This window comes from Furipterus horrens, unplaced genomic scaffold, assembly GCF_987537825.1.
Source record: "Furipterus horrens unplaced genomic scaffold, mFurHor1.1.pri manual_scaffold_9, whole genome shotgun sequence".
NCBI lineage: Eukaryota > Metazoa > Chordata > Mammalia > Chiroptera > Furipteridae > Furipterus > Furipterus horrens.
Window position 1 is genome coordinate 34,501,441 of NW_028327179.1, and position 18,178 is coordinate 34,519,618.

General features: G+C 33.7%; 1 protein-coding gene across 3 annotated transcripts in view; it reads right to left on the reverse strand.

Annotated features, from left to right (window-relative positions):
* Positions 1-18,178, reverse strand: part of CDK14 (cyclin dependent kinase 14) — a 564,775-nt gene that overhangs the window by 292,488 nt on the left and 254,109 nt on the right. For all 3 annotated transcript variants that reach the window (XM_090287257.1, XM_090287258.1, XM_090287259.1), the window contains one exon: positions 3,585-3,647. In XM_090287257.1, coding sequence (XP_090143383.1) covers positions 3,585-3,647 — 63 coding nt within the window. The remainder of the gene's footprint in view (positions 1-3,584; positions 3,648-18,178) is intronic.

Here is an 18,178-nt window from a genome sequence, read left to right on the forward strand (position 1 = left end):
AAGTCTCCTAGATTCTTTAGGTCTATTCTCTTGGACTGATCCGATTCTCCACGGAAGATGCTTATTATCTTCTGCCTCGTGGCATGGGTCTGACACCTGGTTTTTGAAGCACCACAAGCTGTCCCTACCTCTTGTGCTTTCCTCTACCTGCTCCTACCTGCCGCATCCTGCCATACTCTGGGATGCCCCACCACAGCCACCTGGCTGCAGAGTAAGGAGCAGTGGCGGCAGTCAGGCTGTCAGGCTGTGAAAGAGCTACAGGCCAGGATTGTCAGCAAGTGCACATGACCTCTAGGCTGGGGGTAGAGCCATGCAGGGCCACAGGGAAACAAGGGGAGGCTGTGCTTCTTGGGAGGAACCCTGGGCTTTCAGGCTGATCAAATGTCTACGTTTTCCCATTTTTGTGACTTTTCTAAAAATCTGATTCTAATTTTACACATACATATACATATATATATATGTGTGTGTGTGTGTGTGTGTGTGTAAAACAAAAAGGAGTTATATAAAAGAAACCAATAAACTATAGGTACCAAATCAATTCTATTATTTATTTACAAAACAAGGTATTACAGAGGTCCTGTGTTTCAAAATTGTACAATGTAACTGACCACCATAAACACCGTCATTATTAATGCCACACATACTATTAAGCACTTATAACTTATAAAGAAAAGAAAAACCCAATAAATAATACATATATAAAGCTTCACGTGTGACTGTGCTGTAAAGCCAAACTTGAAGACTTCTTAGATGACTACTGAGGCTTCTTGTCTGTGCCTTTAAATATTCCAAGAACTGAGACCGTCTAGTGCACTTTGGCAAACTGTCAAGGGGCCAAGATTTCAATAACTAGGAGGAAAGGAATACCCATTTATCAACATATGTTGCTGCCTTTCAATTATTCAAAACAGCCTAAGAAATAAATCACATCATGCTCTTTCAGAAGCAAAAAAATGCATAGGACATAACCCTGTGACCACATTAAACAACAGCTGTATGGGAAAAAGGAATACTTCCTGCTCTGTACGACTAGTATCTAGACCCACTTTTGGTGTTGCATCTAATTTTTGTGACATTATTTTTATGCTGACGGCACAGCTCATTCACCATCAAGTTTCTCACCACACCCTAAAGGGCCCCAAATCTTGCAACAGTAAATCTTATTTACTGCCACAGTACAACCTGTACTTGGAATAAGTAGCAAACATGAAGCATTTAAAGTATGATGAACCCCCACAGGGTGGAAGAAAAGCTTACAGAACTCGAATAAGAGCAGTTGAAATACAGTTTCAAGGAGTGGATTTACAAATGCTACAAAACCTTCAGTAACACTGGCCTGAGGAGAGGGAACACAGAGATACTTTGTAGAATGACCTTTCTATCTTTCACCAACAAAATGTTCCATTAATACTTTCTCCAAACTAATGATACACAAATAATGAGTGAGAAAACCAAGCAAGAATAGTAACAATCCAGTGATGTCATCATTCTTTGAAAAGATTCATTCACCTCTTTAATCTCAATCTTGTCACTGAATTTGGAAGTCAGGAAGTCAAAATAAATTTAGAGTAGCTGTTGATTTCCACTGAGGCTGTTAGTGCCCTGGACTCCCCAGAGCAAAAGGTCTCACTAAGTGGGCTCTCTCTATATTCCCAGGTTTAAAGCCGGAAACAGGAGTAAGGATGTGCCATACCATTGATTTTGAACCAAATCGACCCTAAGAAGAGGATATTTAATGTATGAATGAGACAATGTGAGATGTTTAATTGTAAAAAATAAAATAAAATTATGCTCATATTATGATATTAATGTTTATTAAACATGGGCAAGATTTATAAAAAGAGCCTTTTCATCCGATAATTTTTCTTTCCCAATTTAACTACTAAAAAACATGTCAATGGATACAGATTTTGAATAAAAATCTGTAGTCAAAAAATTTTTAAAGAAATTGATCAATAAAACAACAAAAAAGTAGGTTTATGAAAGAAACCAACAAGCTGTAAGTGCAAAATCAATTCTATTATTTATTTTAAAAACAAAGTATTTCAGAGGTCCTGTGTTTTAACATAGTACAATGTAACTGACCACCATAAACACCCTCATTATCAATGCCACACATATTGTTAAGCACTTGTAACTTACTAAGAAAAAGAAAAAACAATAAAAAATGGACAATATGTAAGAACAGGCACCCTATAAAAGCAGAATTACAAATGGCCAAGAAGTTTGATTAAAAAATGCTCATGCTCACTAGCAGAAAACACCAACATAGTATTCATTCCATTTTTTCTCATCAAAATGGCAAAAGTTAAAATGATTGGTTACATTCAATGCTAGTGAGAGTAGAAAAAAACAATTCTCTTCTCATTCAGTCACCATCTTGATTAAATATACAACATCTCTCAGGCCCTGTGGTTATAAAAAATGTTCCAGTAAAATGCATTATAACTGAAATCATGTCTTTTATTTAGTAAAGAAAAACCCATTAACTAGGTATCCAAAAGAACTAAGAATTTAAAGGTGTTATTATACTAATATTTACTCTAAAATCATTCATACCATTAACATTTTAGAAACAACCCCAAGATTTATTTCTAAGAAACAATTGATAATTACTCATACTATGGACTAATTGTAGTTATTGGTAAGATTGACCTACACAGTCATGTACTGATTTTAAAGGATATTCATAATATATTTTAAATTAAAAGTAACATACACAATATATGTATTATTTTTATGAAGCAAAAAATAAATAGAAAAACTGATATCAGCACATTCATCTCTACAAGCAAAGGGAAAGGTAGAATACAAAAGGGAAAACATGCCATGTTGTAAAGAGTGGTGTAGGTAATGAACAAGAGGAAACAGACAATTTTACTTTAGATGCATCCATAGTACTCAATTGATTGATCATGAAATGTAGTCAACTGAATTACAGAAAGTGAGTACATCATTAAACATTCAGATATAACTCTCCTAGCTCCCAAACATATGCGCCCCCCCCCCAAAAAAAAACTTCTTTTTTAAGCATGAAAATTCGACACAATTTCCAAGTTAATTGTGAGGTCAAATAATAAAATCTTAGTTCTTTGGACACAGTAATTCAATTTGTAGTAAAAGAAATGAAAGAGAACAGTAGTAAACAGAACCGTTTTCATCTGTTTATACATGCAAATGAAAAGTATGTTCTTTCTGTGACTGTCCATAACACTGTTTTGGGTCATAATGATACTTTATATTGAAACCAACTGGTACTTCAGTATGGGATTCCAAGGCTGAACTACCTGAGATTCCCCTCTACTAAAAATAGTACTACAGTAGGATTCCAGTGGATCTCACTCATTATTGGCAAATGTTTCTCCATGAAGAAAAAATACGATATGATCTAAACAATAATACTTGAGTGAAAATACTGGTTAAAGCATGGTTTCCAACTACAAATAATGGCTATGGTTCACTTAGATATTCTTTTTACATAAAAACTTTTTAAAAAAGGAAAAGTTATGGCAGAGAGATTAGATTTTGGCTCAAAACTGCACTTGAACAATGCTAACATGTGGCTTAAAAAGGTCTTTTCCTACCTTCACATTATCTGGATGTAGCCCCCCGGGGTGCTTGTCCATGTACTGACATAAATCAGTGTGCTAGAAGAAAAAAGGGAAAATGTATTAACATCCCTCAGGCTATAACATAATGAATCAATATTTTTCTAGTTCAAAGTCACCATTACCTTCTGAACAAAGCAAATATAAGACAAGCGGGTGCATTTTTTAGTTTATGCAGTCACATGCTCCTATGACCCCCATTTTTAATCAAATTGAATCATCACCTTTACCTCGAGGCTCTTTTATGTTAAACATATCTGTGTAATAGAAGGAATTCATGTCTATAATTTGTAAAGTGCCTGATTTTCTCCTCACTGAATATAAATTTTTTAACTAAAAAAATAAAAATAAAAAACTAAAACTAAAAACAAATTCCTTAACTAAAACAACTAAAGTAAAACATACACACACACACACACACACACACACACTTAATCAATTCATTAACAATTTCAATTATCTTCTATTTTCCAAGTGCAAATGCAGGTTATGATTATCTTGTGTGAAGTGAAAATACTACACAATTACATCATTATAGTAATATATGGATTTATTTAAATTTCTCTTAGATGTATTCATTAAAAATAATTTTCAGGTTGCCAACACTCCTAAACATATTTCAAAAATATATACTTTATAAAACAGAAATACTATCAAAATTATAAATTAACACAAAGAATGCATCCAGGTATGACAAAAAAATCCCTAAGAAATATGCTATTATTCTTTTAAATATCCCAAGCTCAATTTGCCCAGAATTATATATTTTCTTCTTAATGTTTTTTCTGTTTATAAACTATGAAGAATTTTGAAAAAGCATGTAAAGTCCCTATTCTGATTTTTCTTGTCTTACTGGGAGATACCACAAAATTTATAAGATTTAATCAGTCAATAAAAGCCACTGAACATGAGTATTTGAGTGCCAATATGAGGAATCAATTATTGAGAAATCATGAGTTTTATGATATATTCTTGCTGTAGTCATGGTAATTGATGAGGCTAGCAGAACTCAGCATTCATTACTATGCATCATGCACTTCTTGAGCCCTTATTATGTTCCAGACACTACTCTGGTCACTAAGGACACATAAGTTGGTCAATGGGCAGAGGGAAAGAAAATGGGACAGAAGAAATGCTCTTAGGTATGTTTGAGACAATTTTGCCTTTATTTTGAACTACACTCAAGGTGTTTAACTTCTAAATCAAAGGCAAATTCCATGATGACAGAAACTATGTTTAATTTGAAAAGCACTGTCTCTCTACTCCAGGGAAAATGTCATACACAGAGAAGAACTGAGTATATACAAGTGGAAATAATTTTACATATAGTAAAGCTCATTAAAAGTGACAGTGAAATACAATAATAATGAGTTTCATGGAGTTCTTCTTGAGTGACTACATAAAAGTTGTATATCACACATTTAATAAACCGAGGAATAAATTTTCTACTACAAACAGTGACTTTGTCACTCCATATTATTAATTTCTCTCTCCTTTCAAATAGGCACAAAATCTCCCTTGAGAAGATTTTTGAAGAATAAATATATAGTACATAAAAAGTACTTTTTACCTATAACATGATACACAAAAATAAGGTATTATTTAAGATACTGACCATTACACAATAAGATCCATGAAAGAAATAATTGTATGTAATTTGTCTAATTTATTTCTTCTCGCACAACAAATAAAATGGTAAATAGAAAGTATATCCAATCATATCAATTATTATATACCCATGGCATGAAAAAATTCTTATTAAAAATGTAAAAACTCAGTTTAAAAAACAAAGAAAATAATATTACTACTGTTCCAAACTCTAAACTAAGAATAATAAACCAAAAATAACAAAAATGAAAATAATATATTTTCTATTTTACATTTATATTATTTATATTTCAGGTTAGTTATACTAATAAAATCAATCAGTATATTAACATAAATATCAAATAAATAGAATTCAAGAAAAAATTAGTAAATATTAATCCACTTAACAGCATGACATATCCATATAAAATATAAAAATAGAACAAAAATTCACAAAATCATAAAGCATTTAGTTTACTTCTTTCAAAAATCAACAAATAGAATCAGAAGAAAAAAGAAGAAAGTTTATAAAGGACATGAATACCACAATTAAATAGCATGTTTACTTTTGTGCCGAATAAACTTGTGCGACACATGTTTTTTAAACATCAATGGCTTACTCACAAAAATTGACAATGTATTAGACATAGAGGAAGTCTCAAAAGTTATCAGAATGCAGAAGTCACATTATATCTTCTCCTACAACTAAATAAAATAAACACCAATGTATACTATATTTCATAAGCTCTAAGACATACTTTTTTATTTCTCACATTGCAATGAGAGCACTAATTCCTATTACCCAGTCAGCAGTTGGAATATAGATATCATTGCCTATGTCTGAATAAACTTTTTATTTTGCTTTATTTGCACAGGTAGTACTCTGATGGCATGAGGCATGTACAAACAACTTGAGAACCATTTGAGAAAGAAATATGGAAAGATGAGATATAACTATTACCTGAAAACCATTCATGGAAAATTTTAGGTAAGGCCCTGGCTAGTGTGGCTGTTGGTGGAAGTTTCATCCTGTACACCAAAAGTTTGTGGGTTCACTCCCTGGTCAAAGCACATACCTAGGTTTCGAGTTCGATCCCCAGTCGGCATGCATATGAGAGGCAACCAATTTATTATTTCCCTCTCCCTCTTTTCCCACCTCTTTCCCTGCTTCACTTCCTCCCTCCCTTCTTTTCTTCCCTTCCTCTCCTTCTATAAGCCATGAAAAAATGTACTAGGGTGAGGATTAAGAAGAAAAAAATAAAATTTTAGATAAGATTTTATAAAAAGTGTCAGAATTAAATCCTGTAGGACTTCTGCAGTAAGAATAAAGTAAAAATTCTGAATGGTAAGAAAGCATTCAATCATGGTTTGAATGTGCTTTCTTTTTTTCTTTTTAGTAATAAACAAATGCTTTTTCCAGACAATGGGGTCTTACGTTCAACAGTAGCAGAAACAAAATAAAGAAGAAAAGCAGTTGAAAGGAGGGAATGAGAAAAAGAGAAGCAAAGAAAGAAAACTTATTTTCATGGGAAGTAAAAAAAAAAAAAAAAAATTTAACCCAAAAATGTTTAAATCATTTGAAAATAAATGATAATAAGTTACTACAGACAGTTAAAAAGCAATGGAAACTGGTCAGAGCATTACTGACAGAAAAATTTACACATTTAAATACATTAATTTTAACATAAGAATGACTGAAGATAAATAAAACCACAAATAAATTCAAGCTAGAAAACACCAAAAAGAAAAAAAAAATAAAAAAAGACCCAAAGGAAAAAATAAGGAGTGAATGTACTTATAGCAGAAATTAAATAGAAAAACTAGAAAACAAAAAGCTTTATCATATTAAACAAAAATGCAATTCTTTGAAACACCCAATAAATAAACCAATCTTTGCCAGTCTGATTTTTTTTTTTTTTAAATGAGGGGCTTTGCCAAAATGTAATTAGTATTAAGAATGAGAAAAATGACACAACTAAAAATGTAGAGATTTAAAAATATACTATAAACATACAGTACTAGAAATCGAACTAAACAACATTTTAAGCACCTTTAAATTAATACATTTGATATCTAGAGAAAACTAATGTCTTTAAAAAAAAATGAAGGACTAAACTTGATTCTATTAAGAGGTAGGAACTGAGGAGTTATACCTAAAAAAAGTACAAAGTTCAGAGTGTTTTCATGAAAAATCTTCCAAAGCTAACTAATGGATATAAATCACTCCAGAACAAAGAAACAGATGCTTCCCACTCCTTTTTTGTCAAAGCAGGCAAAACCAAAGAAGAGCTGGAGAGAACTAAACCAACCTCTTCACAATCACAGGTGTATAAATTCTAATCATAGCAGGTCTTGGAATTCAATAATGTGTATATTAAGATGAATACATCAACAAAAACTAGGTGAAACCTAGGAATAAAAAATTAGTTCAACATAAGACCACCTATTAATGTGATCCTCTAAAACTTTTGTGGTATTGTATATTTGACATATATTTATTAAATGCTGTTTTTGCATAAATAAATAAGACAAAAGTTTACATTCTGTGGATTTTACATATTTGTATGAGATCTGTCCAGAAGGTACCCAGCCATGTAATATGAAAAATAAAGACATTTATTGAAGAAGATACAAGAAACATTGTACGTAGGACAATGACACCTCAGTTCCCTTCAAAGTAGGCACCTTGGCATCACACAGTTCTCCCAATCGCCATCGTATTTTCTCGAATTTCATCGATGGTCTGAAAGTCTCTTTTCTTTCAAAGGTGATCTTAGTTTTGGGAAAAGCCAGAAGTCACAGGGCACCAAATCTGGGCTGTAGGGGGGTCGAGTCACCTGGGTGATTTGATGTTTTACCAAAAAAAACTCTGCATGAGACGTGATGTATGAGCGGGCGCGTTGGAGTGATGAAGTTGCCCACTGCTGCGGCCTCTGAATCATCCAAATAGTTTCCCTGGAGGAATGTTCAAGCTTAACACAAAATTTGATGCAGATTCATTGCTCTGCTCAGTCATTTTGAATGTGACAGTCACACAGTACACATGTTCATTCAACAGCGTCTACTGTCCCCACTGACTAGCACAGTGAAGTAGTCATTGTTCACACATGCGCATTCCAGTCCACTCTCCTTGGCTGCCAGGTTACACTGATGTCACACAAACCGTTATACTAACAATGGTTGGACTTTTTCTGGACGGACCTCGTACTTCTTTCAAAATCGGGTTCCTCCTTCTTTACTATTGAATACCCATCAGGTAGCACGCATTTGGTTACTTACATAGGTGCAGGAGTGTTTCTAGGGAAAGGAATTTGAGGAACGTATCTGAAATCATTCCTGAACAGAAATGTTCTCTGTAAAGAAATTTGCCACATTTACAATATGAGTTTTCCCATATTGATTTGACTACTTTGTGGCTGGGTCAATTTAGAAGGACAGAGAGAAATCTCCCTTTCTAAAAAGGCAGGATATAGAAAGACCACAGAAAATCGAATAAGCTTTTTACTCATAAGCACTTTCACACAGTAGAGTCTCAGTTAATTTCAATCATGTGTAGAGCTGAGGGCTGCCACATGACTAATAATACACAGTAATGAGACATAAAAGACAAGAAAGAAAACTACAAAGATAAATTGTTAATATAATGACAATTTCAAAATAAGCCTGCATGGAGATTAGCCCTTTTAAAGGCAAGAGAGGCCAAATAAAAAAGATGAGAGGAACAAGCTGGACCAGGACATTCATTTTGTCACGTGTGCCCACTCTCTATCCCTTCCTCTTTCTGAAATTCACTTTGGGTCAGAGGAAAGAAGCCACATCCACCCTCACCAGTGTGGCTCAGCTGGTTGGGCATCATTCCACAAAGCTAAAGGTCACTGGTTCCATTCACAGTCAGGGCACATTACTGGGATGCAGGTTGCGTTCCTGGGCAGCACACATACTAGAGGCAGCTGATTCATGTTTCTCTCTCACATCGATCTTTCTCTCCCTCTCTTTCTACCTTTCTTCCTCTCTCTAAAAATGGAGAAGGAGGAGGAGGAGGAGGAGATGAAGATGAAATTTATCCATATGTATTCCAGGGTGGATATACATATACAGTTATAACTCAACTATTAAGTAAGCTTAGCCATTCAGTATGTGCTTACGTTTCTTATTAATCAATGTAGGATCCATGAAGTGAGGTTTTCCAATTGTTGGTTCTTCATATGATCAAATCCTCTATACAAGAGATACCAAGATCTTCAGAGAAATTGTGCTTTTGCATTGGCAGTGGCTTCTAGGCAGGGCTTGTCTCATTAAGCAGCCATCCAAATACAGCCCCTCCCCCCAAATATACATTTGTTTCCCTTCTCCTGTAATGTTCATTACGCATGGTGTCCACAATATTTTTCAGTGAATTTTGAAGCTCTTCAGAAGCATTGCCAAAATATGACATTGAAAACAGCACAGCCCTATTTTTAGTATCTAGGCTAAAAATAAGAAAGTCTTTCTGGGGATAACCAACAGAAATCCTGACTTTGAAGTTATGTTTAACATAACCTCACATCCTTTACTTCTTTCACTCAGTTTTCCATTTTGACAGCAAAAGAGAATAAGTATATTAAAGCTTCATGGAATTTTTACAACACTGAAAAAAAAGAAAAAGAAAAAAAACACCCTGCTTTACAACAGTTAAGACTATGGAAAGATTCCAGAAAATGAAACAAATTCTGAATTTCTTCATGCTTAAAGGACAGGTTTATATTATGTTTAAATACAAAGGTTCAGTTATAGTTTCATTTTGAAATAAATGAAAACTTACTTTTACAAAACAAAAATATTAAGTGGAACCATGTGATAAAAACTAGTTGATAACATGTGCAAATTGGAAGCAAAAAATGTAGAGCCCTCCTTTTAACTAATTTCTGGTTATTTAAGAAGCTCCTTAGTCCTCATCCCGATTTGACATTAAACACTCCAATCTCCTCCAGGTAAGTGACCCCATTATAAGGAAACTTTAAATAGTACTCTGGCTGGTAAAAGATCATATCAAGAACTTTTCAAATTTCTAAAGGATAAGACCAATTACTGCGACTCTTCAGTGGTACTGTAGGTGGTCCCAAAATTAGTGGCAACAATGGTAACTGTTATTATGACCATGAAAACAAAACATGTAGCAGGTGCTTCCTTGAGATGTTTATGCCACTACTGGCTAATGTCACCTTCATTACCATCATCCCAGGTCTGGGACACACCACATGCATTCTAAAGAGAACCATACTTGAGGGGTAGTTATGAACTTTGGTAGAACTCACTATCATTTTAGTTTTAATCTCTTTCACCTGTAACTCATTCGAGTCATGCAATTCACTAGGGAATAGTTGCTGCTAGATGCAATTGAAGAAAACTTATATAAGTTGAGCCCTCCTTTCTTCTATGGTAATCAATGCCATTTTCTTCTAGTTCTAGTCTCTGTTTTAATCAGCCTGCATTGCTCTAAGAGTTAATACATCAAATTACTAAGGAGTAAGTTTCAAAATGCTCTTATATAAATCCATAGGTTTAAAATGACTTTGAAGTTGCATTTTTTCTCATTAAGCTTTATAGTATTCATCTATTTCATTCTCAAACTATAATTAATGAAATTCAACGTTATGAGTTCCAACATGTGAGCATCATTCATTAGTGAGAAAAAGATGAAAAGAAACATTAATCAACCTTTCTTTAAAACAAAATCATGGCCACTCAAGATGCCTTCTTTATAGAGGAAGTTTGTGCCTACTATGTACCGAAGGGGTCCATTTTTAAAACAGTGGTTAAGAAAATAAAACTTTGTAAGTATCAAATGTTATTTAGACTTTATGCTAATGAATTGAAATCTCTTATCTTTAATGACAAAAAAAAAAAAAACTTTCACGAACAAGTACAAAATTGCTATCTCTGCCTTCTGAAGTAGAACATCTAATTACAACTAGATTATTTTGCCTCCAGTTGCATCACAGGACATGGTATGACAATAGAGAAAATAAAGTCTTCCAATTTATTCCATCATCCTCCCAAAATACGTTCTCAAATAACATATTCCCAAATAGTTCACTGTTCCTGAGCAGATTTATTTTATATGTTACAAAGCCTTTTTCTGAATTGTTTTATTTTTACCTGGTTTTCAGCCACTTAGGAAATGCTTGAAATTCTACCAGTAAACCACACACATTTCCTGGGGAGGGCAAGGGTAAATAAAACACACAAAAATCCACCCATAGCAATCACAGTACTGTGGTTTATTTTTAATTAAGTTAGTTGTTATTGTTATTTTAAGTAGAATGTATTCTCCTTCTTTTTGGTCATAATAAACTTGTATGTGACTTAGCTATCCCATAATTCTGCCTAATTGGTTTCAGCTGTCATTTCTGAATCTGAAATGCATGGGCAACCTGCAGCTGGTGACTGGACAGAAAGCATTTCCAACTACATTCCCATCATGTAAAACCAGCAATCTGAAAGATCTTTTCCATTAAATCAAAAAGCCTTACTATTTGGCTTCCGGCAATGGCAACAGGGGTAGACAGATTGTGTAGCTGTACCCAGGCAGTAAGGCTGTCATGAGCCATTCTTCTCTGATCAAAAGAATGAAGACATTCATGCTCCAAAAGTTCGTGTCTGAAGTATTTCAATATCATAATGGCCAGTTCATAAACCTAATATAGATCTATATCCATATCTCTCTATCTATATAATTTATTTACTTTATACAATTCAACCTCTAGGAAATAAAAATGATTCTCCTTCATGAAATTAAATAAATTCAAAGTATAGATTTAGAAAGTTTCAAGAAATTTAGGAAATTCTCTAGAAGTACGTAGAATGTTGTGGTTCTTCAGAACCATATGCTATCCCTGCATTTCAAAGAATGTGTAAAATGTGCTCTCCCAAGACAGAAAAGGAAAGAGCTACCCAGTATGGTTTCTACCCCCTCTGGCAAACCATTCACAAGCCTAAACCACATGATAAATTTTAATAGAGTCAAATAGCCATTTAAAAAGCCTGTTCATGCTCTTTTGAAGCCAGGTGGACTTTTAAAAGGAAAAATAAAAAGTCAGTGGGTATAAAGAATGGAGTGCTTTGGTCATCCAACATCCTCAAGAATTTGAAAAAAAAAAAGGTTAACAGTGAGCCATGTGAAATTATTTGGAGTCAAAGCATGAGATGGAAAAAAAATAAAGGAACTAAAATAGTTCTTGGGAATATAGCATTTTAACTCCAAAAATATCTTCTGGACTTGCTCTGCAAGAGATATGGAAGATCCTGAAATTATAACGTAAAAGCAGCATAAGCAAAAACACTTAGAAACAGAAAACTGAAGTGGAAGAGAGGAAAGGAAGAGTGGAAGGGAACACAGAGAAACCAAAGGTGGCCATTCTGGAATAACTGTTGCTGATGACAAAGAAGAGAGGAGCCATTTTCATAACCTTGGTTCTAAAGGGTAAGAGTAAGTAAGACTCACATAGAGACGATCATACACTAGATGTGTGGATTAGAACTTTATGAATTATACTCTAATGAGGTTCAGGTACATGTTTTTCTAATTTAAAAAGTAGTAATTCTGGAACACGATCACAACAAAAGCAAACAATTATAGTTTGTTAATCTGTCACATGTCTTTTTTTGGATACCACCTGAAAATCGAAATATATTTTCAAACTCTTATAATGGGTGAAGTATTTTAAAATACATAAAGATGAATAAAAACATATATAATATTTAGAACCTTACTGATGACTCTAAGGAAAATAAAAATGACAATCAAATGAATGTGAATAATCCTCTTCTTACATAAAGTGTAACATTTATAACTTTTTGCTCATATCATTTTCCCTAGTAGTAATGATTTTAGGAAGTTTTTGTCCTCCCAAGGAAATACAGAGGGATGTATTATAAGTAATGTTACTATGATTTTCACTCCCGAGACGGACGGCTGCCGACGACTATGATTTTACAATCCAAAGTACTTTGAATTTCTTAAACATGGTTAGGAATATCTGATTATTTATGGTGCAAGGGTTGTAGGTTATAGACTGCAAAATAGGATAAATAAAAAACTCTTTAACTGGAATAATAGTTTGAAGAATAAATTTATAAAACAAATGCAAAGTTCAGTTCACCTTTCTGGCTATTGAGAATATATAGAGTACAGAATGGCAAAGCTTTCAGAGAAAGTTGTCTTGGCAAAACAGCAAAGTATGTGAAATGTCTCTTTGTTATATATGATTAAAGAGACCATTCATATTGTTATCCTTGTGACACACCTGAAGCATAAGCAAATTTATGTGAACTCTGCTTCAAAAATATATTTTGCCATTATTTTAATATAATACATAAAGAGGCCTAAGTAACATATTTCTCAAAGAGTACAAGGATCACGCCAACATTATTTTTAAATCCTCACCCAAAGATAAGTTTATTGATTTCAGAGAGAGGGTAGGGGGAAGAGAGAAACATCAATGTGAGACAGAAACATTGATCAATTGCCACTTGTAGGTGCCCCAACCAGGGATGGAACCCATGACCTTTTGGTGTACGGGATGACACTTCAACCAACTGAGCCACCCAACTGGGGCAACATTATATTTTTTAATGCAAGTTTTTATCTGCACAGTGCGATGCTCTGAAGCACAAGAAATTGAGGAGTAATGAAACATGTTAAGAATCCACAAAAATTGTAAAAGTTTTGTTTCAAGTAGCTCTTTTAATAGAAAAGAATAAAAAGACCTCAGATCACACAGGAGGAAAAAACAAAACTCATGAATTTTTTAATTCTGAGTATTAACAAAAGTTAAAAATGGAGTAGAAATTCCAAAGTATTTCATTCTTAGGATCTATTGACAAATGTCAAATTGTTGACTTACCTATCATAAATAAAATTTTGCCAGAAATCAAACCATCACTCTTTTTTTCATTTTGTCTTTTTTTGTTACTACCTTTGCTGGATTTGTGGACCAAATAAATAAATAAATAAATAAGTAAGTAAAAATGCACTTAATTCCTTGCTAGGTATGAGTATAAAATTTAAAATATCTTGGGAAAAAAGCTCTTATTTTTTTTGCTCAATCATTAAACACTTGCAAACTTGCCAAGATAATAACTTTCCCAGGAACTTGACATATTTGGCAGATATAGTTGATGTTTTGAATATGAATCCTGAAACTTCAAGAAGCAAAGACCGACATTATTGTTCCTTGTGATATGTTTTAAGCTTTTATGCCAAAATTTAGTTATGTATTCAGTGAACCGCTAAAAATATCTTGCTCTTGAATTAGCGCCATTTGTCATAAAAAGGTTACTGAAAAAATTTTCAAGAGAAAGAATGAAATTTCACCAACTCTGTCAGGGATGAATTCAAGGAGTGCTTTTCTCATGCTGTGGTTGGAGATACCATTCGAAAGTCAGTCTTAGCAAAAATAAAGAAGCTCTTGGTGCTCAAGTTTGAAACAATTACAATTTGTTTTTTCAGAAAAAAATACTGAAGAATTTTGTACAAAATATCTAAATATTTTCTTCAAAATAAATGAGTGTAATTATCATAATCAACACACAAAACTAGTTGTAGTAATTTCCATTAAGAAAAGCATAGCAGAAACCATACTGGACATGGAAGGTGACTACCTTAGAGCCTGACCCTTGACACCATGATACAAAAGCTTGTAAGCGAGCAAACTGATTCAGTGCCCGTATTTATAAAACACATGGATTTTAATGTTAAAAAAAAACTAGAATTAAGTACCTAATAAAAGCTTTCTAAATTATCATTATTTGAATTTGTTTTATTAAGAATTTAAAATTTAGCCCTGGCTGCTGTGGCTCAGTGGATTGAGCGTCGGCCTGCGAGCCAAGTGTCACTGGTTCGATTCCCAGTCAAGGCACATGACCAGGTTGCACGTCAGGTCTCCAGTTGGGGGTGCGTGAAAGGCAACCACACAGTGATGTTTCTCTCCCTCTCTCCTTTCCTGTCTGTCTAAAAATAAATAAATAAATAAACAAACAAATAAATAATTATAAAAAAAAAGTATTTAAAATTTACCCAAGACTTAAGAGGATATTAAAGCATGGGATTTTCATATCAATACAAAAGGTGCACAACTTTTAAAATGTGGATACACATTGACACAGAACCACATTTATTGATTAGAAACAATAGTAGCATTAACTTCTGTGAGTATAAAAGGTTAAGAAAACAGCATATGTATATATGAATATAGCATACATATAAATAACTAGACATAACATGCATGTGAGTATGAGTCATAAAAGAAGATAATGCCTGATAACACTGGCTTTCTCTGGGGTGGTTGGATAGCACATAATTTGGGACATATCAGGAGGATTAGGCCAGGTTATGCTGAGATAATAGATAATTTTCGCTCACAATTTATTAGCCAAAGCAAGTCACATGACCACATATATATTCAAGGAGATAAATATAATTTTCCTGCAGGTATTGGGATCCATATATTAGAGAACAGTAATAGTTTTCTACAGGGAGCACATCATACTCAATTTTTTCACTGATAACATATAGTAAGAATATCAGATGCACAAATGTATATATGTGCAATAAATTTTAATGGAACATTTTGCCAAGGATTTAGTAACTTCAAAAGGATCCTACAATTTTACAAATTAAGTTACTGCTTATCAAAGTTAACTTTTCTACAAATTCTTGCTAAACCATGTTTTTTTTTTCCCCCACTCTGAACTCTAAAAATCTTTTTCATTTTCTGGTATAGTATCAGGTATACTTGAATACTTAAGTCAGAACCCCATATTCTAACAGTAACTTCCCTGAAAGATAGCAAATCCCTGTTGAATTGAAGGGTTAAACTTTATTTTTAAACTAATCTTTATGGCTCTGTGTCATAAGATGGAGTCTGGGGGTAGAATATGCTTATTATGTAAAAGGAATACAATATGTTTAGTAGGTGAAAGGAAGGAGAAGGGAGCAGGACTGAACACAGGATATCAAACTGCAATGCAGGCCAATAAAGCCTTGGCCAACCTAGGCCAGAGTCACTTGGCACTGGGCAGAAATGACCAGGCCTCTATACCCCTACTTATGGAGTCACCAGATTCAGGATATCTGAAGAAAGGCTTGAACTCATTCAAAATCAGTCTGCAGCTGAGACAAACCCTGGACTTGCTAACAATGTAAAGCATTCTGGTAACTATATTTCCTGGATCTGTGTAGCAAGTCCCCATATCTCTGTTTGCCACAAAGCTGTAAGGATGTTTTAATGAAAATTTTAAAAAAGGACTCTACATTGTGACACATACACACACACAGAGAACATCAGATGCATCTATTCTACAGAAATAATCATATCAATTTGGCAAAGAATTTTAGAGTTCCCACTGTGACTGTACTATGAGGAACACCAAATGAGAAACCCAGCCCCTGCCCTCAGGGAGACTAGCTGCCCACTCATCTTACACAGATGTCATGATGACAGACAAGAATGACCATCTTGCCCTTTAACTCTTCACAAGATACCACTCAGTTCATGGTATTTTTATTCAGGTGAAATCTGATTATATAAAAATAAAAATACTTAGTCCTTCCTCCTAGTAAATATTTTACTAATCATATCTAAGCTTCCTCTTTCCCCCAGCATTGACTTTCTATCTTGTTAGAATTAGATATCTTTCCTCAATATATTTTTCCAAATTCTAGCTAATATACTCAACATTTTGTCTTTACTTGACGTTTCTAACCTCCTTATTCAAGCAGCACTATTCACAACAGCCAAGTACTGGAAACAGCCTAAGTGCCCATCTGTAGATGAGTGGATCAAAAAACTGTGGTACATTTACACAATGGAATACTATGTAGCAGAAAGAAAAAAGGAACTCCTACCCTTTGCAACACCATGGATGGAACTAGAGAGAATTATGCTCAGAGAAATAAGCCAGGCAAAGAAAGAAAAATACTATATGATATCACCTAATACAGAACACTAATGAACAACACAAACAAACAAGCAAAACTGAACCAGAGGCATGTAAACAAGGAGCAGACTAACAGTGACAAGAGGGGCGGGGGGAGGAAGAGAAGAGGGGTATGAGGGGGAAGGGTCTAGTCAAAGAACATGTATAAATGACCCATGGACATGGACAACCGGGTGGGGACTGACTGTGGGAGAAGGGGTGGGCAGGGTAAGGGGAAGCAATGGGTGAAAAGGTGGGACAACTGTAATAGAAAAACAATTAAAAATAAAATAAAATAAACAAAAATGATTTTTAAAAAGGTAGAGAAATAGGAGGAAAAAAAGAGAACCAATTCTACCTTACAAATATCCCTGACAATGGCTGAAATAAAAGCTACTGAGATCCAAAGCTTTAAAACGAAGATCAAAAATTCAAGAAAAAAAGGGAAAACAAAAGATGGAAAATTCTTAACTCAGCAAATAACTACCATGACAAATTAGTTTTTCCATTACTGAATTATACAATAGAAATGAGGCATGAGCATCTGTTGGGAATTTGTAACTGGACTTGTATCTGCCAGTGAGAAAGAAGCAAGTTATTCATTTGAACTTGGACGTTAATGTAAAACACCAAAGTTTACTTTCTTAAAAAGACGTTTCTAATCATATGCAGCACTCAAAACCACAATGAACCTGCAGAATGGGCAATTTATACATTCTTAATAATTAAGTTTTAAAATCAGAACTCTTCAGCATTGTTTATTTCCTTACATATACTTATATTGTAAAAATGTTCTTGTTGACTTTAAAACACTATCAAATGTACAAGCATGCCTTTAGTATATCAACATCCAACAATTATCATAACAAAATAAAGCAAAAAAAAAAACAAAAAACAAAATAAAAAACCCAAAAGACCATAACAAGAATGAGTATTTTCCATCAAGACAGGACACTAATAAAGGCACCTTCCCATTTTATTTTTATTTTTTTATTTATTTTTTATTTTTTTTATTTTTGGTTTTT